This window comes from Lissotriton helveticus, chromosome 3_2, assembly GCF_964261635.1.
Source record: "Lissotriton helveticus chromosome 3_2, aLisHel1.1, whole genome shotgun sequence".
In the NCBI taxonomy this organism is placed as follows: domain Eukaryota; kingdom Metazoa; phylum Chordata; class Amphibia; order Caudata; family Salamandridae; genus Lissotriton; species Lissotriton helveticus.
Window position 1 is genome coordinate 14,848,352 of NC_136062.1, and position 13,403 is coordinate 14,861,754.

Here is a 13,403-nt window from a genome sequence, read left to right on the forward strand (position 1 = left end):
GCTAGGTACCAGGGAATACACATCAGCACATTATACGCATAACGATCTATAAAGCAAATTCTTTGGCATCTCATTGTTTTAATCTTAAGTATCCAGCAGATCGATGTGACCACATTCCCTTGCAGTGATTCTGAGGAAGCAACAAAGCAAGATCTTCCCAAGCTCAATTGCTTCCCAGCTCCCAGATCTGCGCGATCAAAGTACAACTACAGATAGTCAAATGTCTACAACCAGATTATATGAATATTCATTCGCCAGAACAAACAGTGCACATGCAATAAAGATCAAATTAGGATAACGTGCGATATGTTTTTATAGTAAGGATAGTCGACTAACATGATGTAAACATTATGCTATTATCTATGCCACTTCAGTAAAGCATGCATGACGAGCAAAAAAATGTAATTAGCCTGGCACCTGTTTGGGATTCAGCATGAACACGTTCACATGATTTTTCTACCTAAAAGAGAACAAAAGTGAACCAATTCAGACACTTAATTTCTGCATCATAAAATAGCATACTCATTTGAAAATCATTTTTAACGGTAGCAGATATACAGATATTAGGGATTACAATACAACACTGTTTACTTACCTGGAGCGCATCAAAGCAGTACTAATCAACAACAGTCAGTAACAACAACACAATGAAATACCAGCATTTGTAAAGCACACAGATACCTCCGGAGAGGTGTCCGGGCGCAGAGGCTGTCGGGAAGATTAAGTGAGCTATTGCCCAGAGTCACATGGTGCTGGGCTATACTGCCGCCGGCGATCAAACCGTGAACCCCGTGGTCCGGAGCCAGGCATCCTGACCGCTGCGCCACACCTCTTCCACAATGAACCACGCATAGATTATACATGCCAGCGAAGGCGTTAGATTGAGCCATAAACAGTGAATGAAGGATGACTATTAGCGGTTACTCATGTTTGAACAGTAGAACCTTTCTATAATATGGTGGTCAAATTGTCAGTTGCAAAAGTTGATTTATAGAGATATAAAAAAACAGACGACACAACCTAGGTTGCAGCATACACCTTTATATCTCAAGACTTCACATCATGCAAATCATGAAACTACTGCAAAGAGACTGGTGGACCCCTGAATATAAAGGTCCTCAACAAAAGTATCAACATGGAGAATTCACATAAATTGAAGATTCCCTTGTAAACAAGCATTTGCAGCGAATAGGTCTCACATTTCTTTTTTTGAATTAAAGCTATTGGCATCGTAATTTAAACGTTTTTGACTTATGTGTTTTTGAGTGAAGTGGATGTATGTGATGGCAATTATGTGGAAACTGATACACACTAATTAAACTTGATGAGCTAAATATCAGGTCAAGAGATATTTTTTAAAGGGGCCTGATTTTAAAAGGGTGTTACGGAATTAAATTCAGAAATATTGTTTCAGAATGTGTAATTCCCCTGTTCTGATGTGTCTTGAATGCAAACTGTTGCCCTAAATGTCCATTAAAGATATCATGGGGAGGAGCCTAGCCGGCGAGCAAGATGGCCGCGTAGGGAGCCGGCTCCGCCGACTGCCGTCCCCTGCCACCATATCCTGTATTAAATCCTGGGTTCCAGCCCCACTCCCTGACTTGTGAGCAGAAGCGACCCCCAACGCTGCTGCCGCGGCTCCTTTCCATGGCACTGATACGCCGCCCGGCAGGTTGAGGCCAGGTCCGCTTTGGAAGCCGGGGTGTGGATTTCTGAAGTGGCTGCCTGGAAGTGTGTCGACAGCAGGGCCGCGGACCAGTTGCCATCGGTCCGGCCCGCTGTGTGGAAGCGCACTCCCTAGAGCCCTTGATCGGCCTGCTCTCTCTTAAGGGAGCATAGATCGGCAGAGGGGGTGCGGGCCTGTGTGGTGCGCACCCCGGGGCACTGCTTCAACCTGCTGCTTGGCGCTGGGGCAGCCCCGGGGCACATATCATTAAGACTGTGGATGGCCCGCTACTGGATTGGCTGCGGAGAGGGTGCACCCCGGTATCAATTGGCGCCGGTTCTTTGTTAGGGAGCTGTGGTGCGAAATAGAAGGGCTGCGACTGTTGAATGCAGTGCCTACACATCAACAAATACCCTGGGAGAGATGGTGCTTGGGGAGAGGAGGAGGCTTTGTCGCCCTATTGAGGCTAGTAGTGCTGGACAGTCAGCAGGTGCCACAATAGTGACAGGGCCTGCTCGGACTGCTTTGGGGGCCCGCTTGGCTGCCGGCGTTTGGAATACAGCGCGGGGGGTGCCCGTGGATGCCCGCTGGTGGCGCTGCTTCTGAGGAGAGAGGGGTGCAGCATAGGGGTGGCGTGACTTGGGTGGCTGCAGCGCATCCCCCGGCCTGAAAGGAGGACACCGTGGAGAACAGTTGCTGGGCGGGGCAACAAAAACTGGAGGGCTATTGAGAGATACATTGTTTCAAGTTTCACTGAGAGGGTTGGCGAAGATAAACCGTGGAGCGACCTGCTCTCATCAAAATCGTGTGGCCCTGAGATTGGAGGTGAGACTCTGGGAGGGGGGTAAGGCCCTCAGACTGCTATTCGCTCCCCCGGAGCGGCTGGGATCGTTGAGTGCGACTTTAGCAGGGTAACCAGACGTGACTCAGTGGAGGCCCAGGGAGGTCAGGACTATATGCGCCCCTTTTGGTGAACGGTGGGGGTGGATGGCTGGCCAGTGGCCCTGACCAAGGGACTAGACCAAATTTGGGACTGACTCCGGTGAGGGGGTGGCGAGATGGCAACAAAACTGGAGACGGACAAGCCCCTGCCTCGGTCCTCCAAGGCGGCCAGGAATATCCAATCAAACCAGCTGGACCGCTACACCTTCCCAGGGGAATCGAGGAAGACCCAATCCGGGAGTGAAGAGGTTACTCCCGCCACTGCGGAACCGACGTTGGCGGATCTTATGGCGGCAATCACTGGGGTGCAAGCATTGTTGAGCAAGAAAATGGAGGCTCTGGATAATAAACTTGACACGTCACGATCGAGATGGGGCTGATACGGGTGGATCTCACAAAGGCCAACGAGAAGGTAAAGACACTGGAGCTCAAGACGGCCAGCTTGATCGACGATGTGAATCTGTTACAACAAGAGGTGCGAGTCCTTAAGGCTTCAAGTGTCCTAGTAGATCGCAAGCTGGATGACTATGAGGGTAGGGCCAGGCGTAATAACGTCCGCATTCTTGGGGTGCCCGAGAAATCTGAGGGACAAACACCGGACCTCTTTGCTGAAGATATTGTCCTTAACTACCTCAAGCCTAAAGGCCTTAGTAATTTTTTCATGGTCGAACGTGCCCACAGAGTCCCCGGCGGCAGACCTAGACCGGGGGCACCTCCCCGCCCTATGATAGCCAGGGTCTTGAATTTTCGTGACAGGGATGTGATTTTGCAGGCGGCTCGAGCTGGGCCCCCCTTGAAATTTGAGAATGCAATGCTGTCCTTCTTCCCTGACTTTACCCAAATGGTAAAAAAGCAGCGTCAGGGCTTCTTATCGGTGAAGAAGAAATTGAGAGACAGAGGACTAAAATATGCTATGATGTTTCCGGCCCGGCTCCGGGTGGAGCTAAATGGTAAGGCCTGGTTTTTCGACAATCCTGATGTGGCGGCGGATTGGTTGGACAGTGAACACGCGACGGAGGCGGAGAGCCGAGATCGAGGCGAAGCAGATGAACAATAGACTGGCATATCATGGTGTTTGTTGGGCGTAAAAGCAGTATGTTGTTAATGGGGGTGGGGAGGGTATGTGCCCCTGATTTGCCGCTCAGTAAAAATATCATTATAGATTGACTTAGAACATCGAAGCGGTGGTGGGGCAGGGGACGGGGGGTTGGCGGGCTTGTTCGGGTCCTCCCTCTATTTTCTACTTTTAGGTAGCTGTAGATAAGAGTTGGGTCGACAGGCACACTGCTAGTTGGGGTTGGCATAAGCTACATGCAGGGGTGCAGGGTGGGGGGGAGGGAGGGTCAAAGTTTTTTTTTTTCCGCAATCGAGATCTTATTATTTGCTTTTATATTTTGGATTGTTGAAGGCACTAGTATATTATATTTGATCCGCATGCAGCAGACAGAAGATTGTCACTTTCTTTTCATACACGATGATGGGGGTAGGGAACTGAAGGTTTTGAGTTGGAATGTGAATGGGTTGGGGGATGTGATTTTGCAGGCGGCTCGAGCTGGGCCCCCCTTGAAATTTGAGAATGCAATGCTGTCCTTCTTCCCTGACTTTACCCAAATGGTAAAAAAGCAGCGTCAGGGCTTCTTATCGGTGAAGAAGAAATTGAGAGACAGAGGACTAAAATATGCTATGATGTTTCCGGCCCGGCTCCGGGTGGAGCTAAATGGTAAGGCCTGGTTTTTCGACAATCCTGATGTGGCGGCGGATTGGTTGGACAGTGAACACGCGACGGAGGCGGAGAGCCGAGACCGAGGCGAAGCAGATGAACAATAGACTGGCATATCATGGTGTTTGTTGGGCGTAAAAGCAGTATGTTGTTAATGGGGGTGGGGCGGGTATGTGCCCCTGATTTGCCGCTCAGTAAAAATATCATTATAGATTGACTTAGAACATCGAAGCGGTGGTGGGGCAGGGGACGGGGGGTTGGCGGGCTTGTTCGGGTCCTCCCTCTATTTTCTACTTTTAGGTAGCTGTAGATAAGAGTTGGGTCGACAGGCACACTGCTAGTTGGGGTTGGCATAAGCTACATGCAGGGGTGCAGGGTGGGGGGGAGGGAGGGTCAAAGTTTTTTTTTCCGCAATCGAGATCTTATTATTTGCTTTTATATTTTGGATTGTTGAAGGCACTAGTATATTATATTTGATCCGCATGCAGCAGACGGAAGATTGTCACTTTCTTTTCATACACGATGATGGGGGTAGGGAACTGAAGGTTTTGAGTTGGAATGTGAATGGGTTGGGGGACAAAGTTAAACCTACTGTGGCTCTTCAGTATCTTAAACGCCAGGCGCCGGATGTGGTTTTGCTTCAAGAAACACATTTAGTTGGTAACTCATGTAAGGCAATGCACAGACTGGGGTACAAGTTGGTGGCCCATGCGGGATTCACATCTGGGTCCAGGGGGGTGGGCATCCTGATTCGGAAGGCGCTTACTTTGGTAATAGACTCCACGTTGGAGGATGATAGGGGCAGGTATGTTGGATTTACAGGTCGTTGGGAGGGGCATGTTCTTACCCTCTTGTCTGCCTATGTCCCCCCAGGTATGCAGTCCACTTCATTTGCGGATTTGGGAAAGCTTCTGCTTGAACTACCAGTTGGGCTTTTGATCTTGGGGAGTGACTTCAATGCGGTGGTTTCCGGAGCTATGGATAGTCATCCCCCGCGAGATACGGGGCACGCCCAGCGATGGCTACTGGACTTCATTGATGCAATGGGTTTGGTGGACAGCTGGAGACTGCTCCACCCTCAACAGAAGCAATACACATTTCACTCTGGTGCCCACGGCAGCCTCTCCGGTCTGGATTATTGCTTGGTTCCCACGGCTCAGGCATCTTACATCACTGAAGTTGTTCATCTTGCCAGGGGTATCTCTGATCATTCCCCGCTCTGGTTCCGGTTTTGTATCGCTTCGGGAACGGCAGGTGGGTAGCCCCTATTAACCCCTGGTATATACGTAACCCTAAAATTAGGAAGGACCCTATTAAGGCTCTGGATGATTATTTTATGGATAATGAAGGATCAGTGTCCTCCTCTGTGTCTCTCTGGAAAGACTTTAAAACGGTAATTAGGGGTCAGGCTCTATCACTGATAGCTGGAGCAAAGAGGGAAAGGAGGCTACTGATGCAGAGACTGAGATTGGTTGTCTGGAAGGGGAACTGGAACGGGAGGTAACACAGGCTAAATTGCATATTTTGAGCCTTAAGCAGCATGATTATAAATCTCTGGTCACCAATAGTGCTAGGGCTCTTGGCAGAGAGCAGCAAGGTATGCTTTATGACCTCGGGGATAAGGCTGGGAAACTTATTGCCTGGTTGGACAAAAAGGACAGGGCTGAACGTGTTGTCCCCGAACTTGTTACAGAGGAGGGTGTGTTGCTTACGGATCCCCAGAGTATTGTTTATAGCTTTGCGGCCTATTTCCAAACTGTTTATACTTCGGTCTCGGATCGACCGGAGGAGGACTCCCATTTACTGCTTTGTGATATACAGCTCCCTCGGCTGTCCAGTGAGGACCGTGATTTTATGGATAGTGCCTTAACAGCTGACGAAATAGCCCAGGCTATTCGTTCCTTGAACTCGGGTAAGGCGCTGGAACCCAATGGGCTCCCAATTGAACTTTACAAGCTCAGATCAGATAAGCTAGCCCCTTACCTTAAAAGGTATGTTTGTTGCAGCCCAGGAAACAGGGATCCTGCCCTGTGATCAGAGAGTTGCGTCGGTTGTGGTGATTCATAAGGAGGGTAAACCCAAGACTAGTTGTGCCTCTTATAGGCCTATTTCTTTATTGAATGCTGAGCCCAAAATACTGGCCAAGCTTCTCTCTAATAGACTAGTGAAAGTGGTAAGCGGACTGATACACCCAGATCAATCGGGCTTTATTCCCCACAGAAATACTGCCCTGAACTTACGTAGGTTGCACGGCGTGATAGCCAGGGCTCACACTCTGCAGGAACCAGCCGTAATTGCTTCACTTGATGCAACCATGGCTTTTGACACCGTAGAATGGTCCTATTTGTGGGCGGTCCTGACTAAATTCGGATTTGGCCCTGAATTTATTGGCTGGGTGCGTTTACTGTATACTGAGCCACTCGCTCAAATAGTTGTTAATAATCGGGTTTCGGCGTCCTTTCATCTCGGTCGGGGCACTCGGCAGGGCTGCCCTCTCTCTCCCCCCTTCTTTTCTCGCTGGCACTGGAACCTCTAGCTGCTTGGATACGCTGGGAGTCATCTATCCGGGGAATTCGTGGTCCCCTGATTGGGAGGACCGGATCTCCTTGTATGCGGATGATATTCTGCTTTATCTGACCTCTCCTCGGAAGTCCCTCATTGTCGTATGCGACGTCCTGGCCTCTTTTGGCAGAAACTCCGGGCTTTCCATTAATTGGGGGAAATCTGTTGTTCGTTCTTAGGGGGGAGCTCCCGGTCCCTCCGCGAAACTGTCCCATTAAAATTCAGACGGGCGGGTTCAAATATCTGGGGATTTACATTTCACTTGACCCGGCAGTCAGGCTTACCCCTTTGCAGAGGCTTAGGAGCGACACTGCTAACTGGACGAAACTTTTACTTTCTTTGTTGGGGCGAGCGGCTCTTTTTAAAATGATGCCTCTACCTCGCTTCCTTTATGCCCTTCGGAATACCTTAGATGTAGTGCCGGCTAGTTATTTCCATGAGGTGGAAGGGTAGCAGCGTAGTCTTTTATGGGAGGGCAGACCCCGTATCGCTTTAGCCAAGTTTACGCTCCCATGGTACGATGGAGGCGTTGCCCTCCCAGATATGAAACAATACTATTGGGCTTCCCAGCTGGCCGCAATCAATCATGGAACATATGGCCCCGTTGCTGATCCCGGCTATGCTATGGATAAATGGCTCCTCCCCGGAGGCAGTTACAATAAGGCACTGTACTCTAAGTCAACGAAGTTGGACTTGACAGGAACGACTAAACATGATGTGCGGATCTGGCGCGATGCCACGAGTTCTTTGGGATGGAGGAACAGAGTGACGCTACCTACCCCACTTTTTGATTCGGAACGGCTGGGTAAGCTTTGGAATACGAGAGGATTTGAAGAGTGGAACCTGATAGGGATCTCAACCATTAAAGACATCTGGGGCAAGGGGAGGATTAAATCATTTTAGGAAATGCGGATTGAATTTGAGCTGACAAGCTCTGAATACTTTCGCTATGCGCAAATTCGACACTCATTACAGGCGGCCCTGCCGGAGGCCTCGCCTCTCGAGGATAGAATTTTAGATGGTCACCTCCCCGAAAAAACGATCTCCGTGATCTATATGAAGCTAATTAATCACAGGGCGGATCTACTTAGGGAATTGAGGGATAAGTGGACACAGGACGGAATAGAATTGGATGATGAGGACTGGCAATCGGCGGTGTCCTCTCCAAAAGTGGTTGCCATTCCTGCGCGGCTGCGGCTTGTTCAGTTAAAATTACTACATAGGGTCTATGTCATGGGACCTCGACTTGTGCAGATGGGGTTGTTGGAGGCCGGATTGTGTAGACGGAAGTGTGGTCTTGTGGGGACATTCCTCCATATCATCTGGGAGTGTCGATATATCACCGAGTACTGGGGTAAGATTCATAACACTATACACAAGGTCTTGGGGGTCTCCTTGCTACTAGAGGCAAGGAGATGCCTCCTGAATATATGGGAACCCACTGACCTTAACTCTGCATAGACGCAGTGGGTCACCTTAAGTTTTATGATAGCGAAAAGGAATATTGCCCAGCAGTGGGGATCCGAACAGCCTCCTACCCTTGAGAGCTGGAAAAATGACTTAGATTGGAGTATGTTCCGGAAGAAGACGGTCTACATGGCAAGAGGCCGCCCTCAAAGTGGGCTTCAATATGGGGACCTTGGAATACATATAGAGGACAGATCTGTGTGCCACCGAGGGATGCTGTTTCTGATGTACCCCCATCCCCGTAAGGTTTCTGACAAGTATGTACTTTGGTTTCCTGCCCCCCCGAAGATGTGATATTGGCTATAACGTGACTCTGCTGTACTGTGTTTTTTCTCAATGCCTTGTTTCAATAAAAAGAAGTTTTATTAAAAAAAAAGATATCATGGAAAGTTTGCCGCACTAATTGGATATATACTTTGATTTAAATGTAAAAAGGGCAAAATATTCACTAAATGAAACACAAGCATGAAATTATACAATATGATAATACTGATGACGGTGTATAAAATCTACACATCACTTGCTTGAGAAGTAGTAAGGTAGCTCAACGGATTATGCGCCTGCTGCAGAGATATTCATATAGTGTAAACCAAGGAGCGAGCGAGGAAATTAAGGTGTACATCCCTAGCCCCAATTCTGGTATAAGCAAACAATGTGGACGATCTCACTGAAAAGAAGGTTATTTAGACTCACTGATGTAATGAGCAGTGCCAAGGAACCATTAGGCTCTCCTAAAAAAAACCCTCACACACCAACCTGGTTGGTGTCATGTTTCATCACTGGGGTCCCAACCGGACGGCTGAGTGCCCCTCGATTGTGCTACAACGCCTGATTACAGCAGAGCTGGCGTGGTGCAATTGTGTGAAGTAGTATAGAGCAAATTAAAAATATCTCTGGGAATCCTTACCAAATGTGTTTACTAGTTTGTGGCCCAGGATATAGTTAAAACCAGAAAGCGCAACTAATGGAGGTTTACTCCTAGTTGTCAAAAAATGGTCTACATGTTTCAGCCCAAGGAAAAAATGAGTGAGCTATCGCCAGGACCAGGTGTAAAGTGTGTGAGTGGTAAAAATTATGCCACTTGAAAGTGAATGTCCAACACACGCGCTAAGGTGTGTTGTAGTGCTAGGTGGTGTAGGTATGAAAAAAAGACAAGACAAGATGCACAATGAAGAAATGCAAAATAAAATGCAATCTTTTAAGCGGTCATTAGTGCCTCTATGCGACTCTCAGTTAAATAGGCACAACAGTGAGTCGATCATTTCGTCTTAGCAGGGTGGAAATGCATGCTATTCCGGAACTTTGTGCTCATATGGCTGATAGCAGGTATACAGCTGTGACTATTACGTAGCATGCTGATCTTACAAAAGGTGTGTCTATATTGCAATATCATAATAGACAGGCGTGAGGCATGCTGACGAAGTACTAAAAAATATGGCTGAAACAAAATAACCCTGTGAGTACCCAAGGTACATGTAATTATGAGTTACAGGTGTGCCAGGTGATCGGCAAATGTGGAAGCAAGTACCGACGCGTGTTGTGAAACGGTGCGGCCAGTGTAGTATACATTAAAACAATAGATTGTGTGCGGAGAATCATAAAGAGAAAGGACATCCTTATAATAGATTTGTGTGTATGGCAGAAATTCAGGGCCCGGGAGTGGTTCCATTTGTAGACACACTCTAAGAGTGAGGAGAAGTAAGGGATGCTGTTAGCAACTTGCAAAGCAAAGCAATAGACCAAGTTAGAGAAAAAGGCGGCAAAGGGGGGAAAATTAAACCCTATGTCACCTTAGGAAAAGCAATAAAAACAGAAACCTTACTTCATCAAGACGGAGATCCCACTGAGACCTATTTTGGTCTCCCCTGGTCCTGGCTGCTAGCATGTCCCTGTTTACAGGAGGAATTAATTGATGGTCCTGGTCAATGACGTAAGGGCATCAACGCGGGAATGTGTGATGCCCGCGGTCAGGGAGGAGCGGACCCGTCATGCTGTGAACAGGGCGGCGCATGCGTGGGCGCCATAATGATTCGAGCAAAGCCTTGTCACCAATCTCTCCACGAATGTGGTCACACCATCAAAAAAGACAGTCCTTAATAAGGGACTAGGATATGCCCCAACAGCCAAGCTGGGTACATTCTAACTTCACTGTGAGCTTGCTGATTTTTTTCCCCCAAGCTCAAACTTAAGGCATTCTTTGAAAATCACCCTGATCAACCAAATTCGGAAACACAGGGCAATACCCCTTTCAAAATCAAGTCCACATTCATTCCACCACCAAGTGCCATACCACCCGAAATCCTAGGGTATAAGCAAGCTGTCTTTAATGAGATAGAATCCATGAAGCAAGATCACATATTCCAAAACACTAGCAACAGGAAGTGGGACGCCTTGAAATCACTCAAAGCAAATGGAACAATAAACATCAAGCCAGCCAACAAAGGCGTTGGCATCATCATCTTGAACAAGGAGGATTACCGCACTGAATGTAAACGCCTTCTGAGTGATACTAAGAATTACCAAAGATTAACAAAGGATCCAAGTGAATCTCTTAAAATCAGAATTCACAACCTAGTCGAGGAAGCTGAAAGTACTGGACAAATCACCAAACAAGAAGCACAGTTCCTTACCACCACCCCAGGGAACATCCCCTATTTTTATACAGTTGCCAAAATTCACAAGATACCACCACCCGGACGCCCCATTGTATCGGGCATAGGGTCACTGCTGGAACCACTCTCACATTACTGTGACTTTTTCTTACAACCCATGGTGCAGTCTACTAATACCTACTTAAAGGATACCAAGGACCTTCTAGGATTTATTAATACCCTGGCTTACAATCATGAGACCTCATTTCTACTCAGTCTTGACGTTGAAAGCCTTTACACCAGCCTGCCACAAGAAAACACACTAACCGTATTCCAACTGGCATTGGACAACACCACTTGGAATTATCAGACACTGAAATCATTCATACTGGAATGCGCAACGCTGGCACTCAAAGACAACTACTTTGAGTTTGAAGGAGAGATCTACCTCCAAAAGTATGGAACTTCCATGGTGTGAGGACGCGCCTGTCGCAGACTCGCAAACGGAACAGTTTCCCCATTACCTTTCTCCGTCTTCACTTTTCTGTTTGCAGACCGTCCACCGCGCTACATATGGAAGCGTTTTTGCCCCAAAGTGTGGTGGGACTTTATGTCTACAACTTCGAGATGACCTACTTGTTTAACCATAACATGTCACAAGATCCCCAGATCAAATTTTACAAGCTTTACAAGGAAGACATCTTACTGATCTGGGAAGGGGACAATCAGTCCCTACAAGCCTTCTGTCAATGGATAAACGGCTGTAACCTGAACCTTAAGTGCACACACAATATCCACAGGCACAACATGATCTTCCTGGACCTGGAGATCCAAGCAACAGAGAGAAGACTGAAAACCAAAACACACTTTATGCCTACAGCTCATAACTCTTTATTACACTACACCAGTTTTCACCCTAAAACACTACGAGAAAACCTCCCCTGCGGACACTTTATTCAGCCGCATAGAAATTGCAGCGAAGTCCAAGACTTCAAGGATCAGGCCAATGACCTGAGCACAAAATTACAGCGATGTGGCTACCCCAAAAGGATAACAGAGAAGCAGATGAAACGTGCACGTAACCAGAACCAGGAAGGGCTGATACAGCCACGCCTATTCCCCTCTTGTTTGTCACTACCTTCAACTCAGTTTCTAATACAATTTCCTATATTATCAAGAAAAACAGGAAGATATTGCACACTGGTAAACTCCAGTGGGATAAACCTTTACACTCATACAGGAGGGCTAGATCCATTAAAGATACCTTGGTATCCACACGCCCTGCCCAACCCTCTAAATCAACTAACACAGCTCTCAATGCATGGGGCCTCCCAAACATTGTAGGTCACTTCCCATGCGGGAATTGTAGTTTTTGTCACATCACTGAAACTACTAAAAGCCTGCAATTGGAACTAGGCAAGACATGGCATATCAGACAGCATACCAACTGTAAAACTGCACATGTCTTCTACCGCATTATCCTTCCCTGCGGCCTCACATACATCAGCATGACTAGCAGCAAAATCAAAACCCACATATGCGAGCCTCGCAGCACCATCCGATGCAAGAAAAACACTACGTGGATGACCAACCACTTCTTGGATGCAGGCCACACTACCAACGATAAACAGTGGGTCTTGATAGAAACACTTGACCCAAAAATTCCTACCTTACAGAGCTGCGTCCTGGAGAAGGAAAAACAGTGGATTTACTGTCCATCCAGCCACCTGACGAGCCTCAATGACAACATCCTGTGGAATTCCCTGAACAAACCACCCTGATACCACTCTGTATCCACTGGACCAGCCCTAGTAATATACCTTTTGACACTTCCTTGTATATTACCCAGTATAGTGGCACTGACAATCACCCATAGCCTCATTGTATGTAACTAACTTGCCTATCACAACTTCTAATAAGTACTGAGAATAGTTATCATATACTTACCATATATTCTAGCTTTGCCTATGGTTCCCCCACTGGTGTGCCTAATTTGCTCAGTCTTATGAGGTTAAAGTAGCACGCGGGCGCTTTCCTGCTCCCTTTGCCAAAGGACTGAGGACTTTGCCAGTCCCCTTTCACTTGGGACCCCCTTATACCATCCCATCAGGTCACTATGGTGTTTCCGTCCAAGATTCACTGCCACTTCAGCAGCTCTAGGCATTCTGTCATTTCCAATATGGCACCCATACTTACGCCGCTTTGACATGCTCCTAGCTCCAGGCATTTGGCATTTCTTCATCTCCATTATGGCGCCCACGCTTGCGCTGCTCTGTTCACAGCATGACGGGTCCAGTCCCCCCTGACCACGGGCATCACGCAGCCAGGACCACGGAAGACCGAAATAGGTCTCAGTGGGATCTCCGTCTTGATGAAGTAATGTTTTTCTGTTTTTATTGCTATTCCTAAGGTGAAATAGGGTTTTCTTTCCCCCCCCCCTTTGCTGCCTTTTTCT

The 13,403-nt window shown here is 47.7% G+C and overlaps 1 protein-coding gene across 2 annotated transcripts in view; it reads right to left on the minus strand.

Moving 5' to 3' along the window:
- The window catches only part of PDE8A (phosphodiesterase 8A), a 2,294,608-nt gene that overhangs the window by 687,104 nt on the left and 1,594,101 nt on the right, over positions 1-13,403 (minus strand). For both annotated transcript variants that reach the window (XM_078684749.1, XM_078684748.1), the window contains exon 11: positions 418-460. In XM_078684749.1, coding sequence (XP_078540875.1) covers positions 418-460 — 43 coding nt within the window. The remainder of the gene's footprint in view (positions 1-417; positions 461-13,403) is intronic.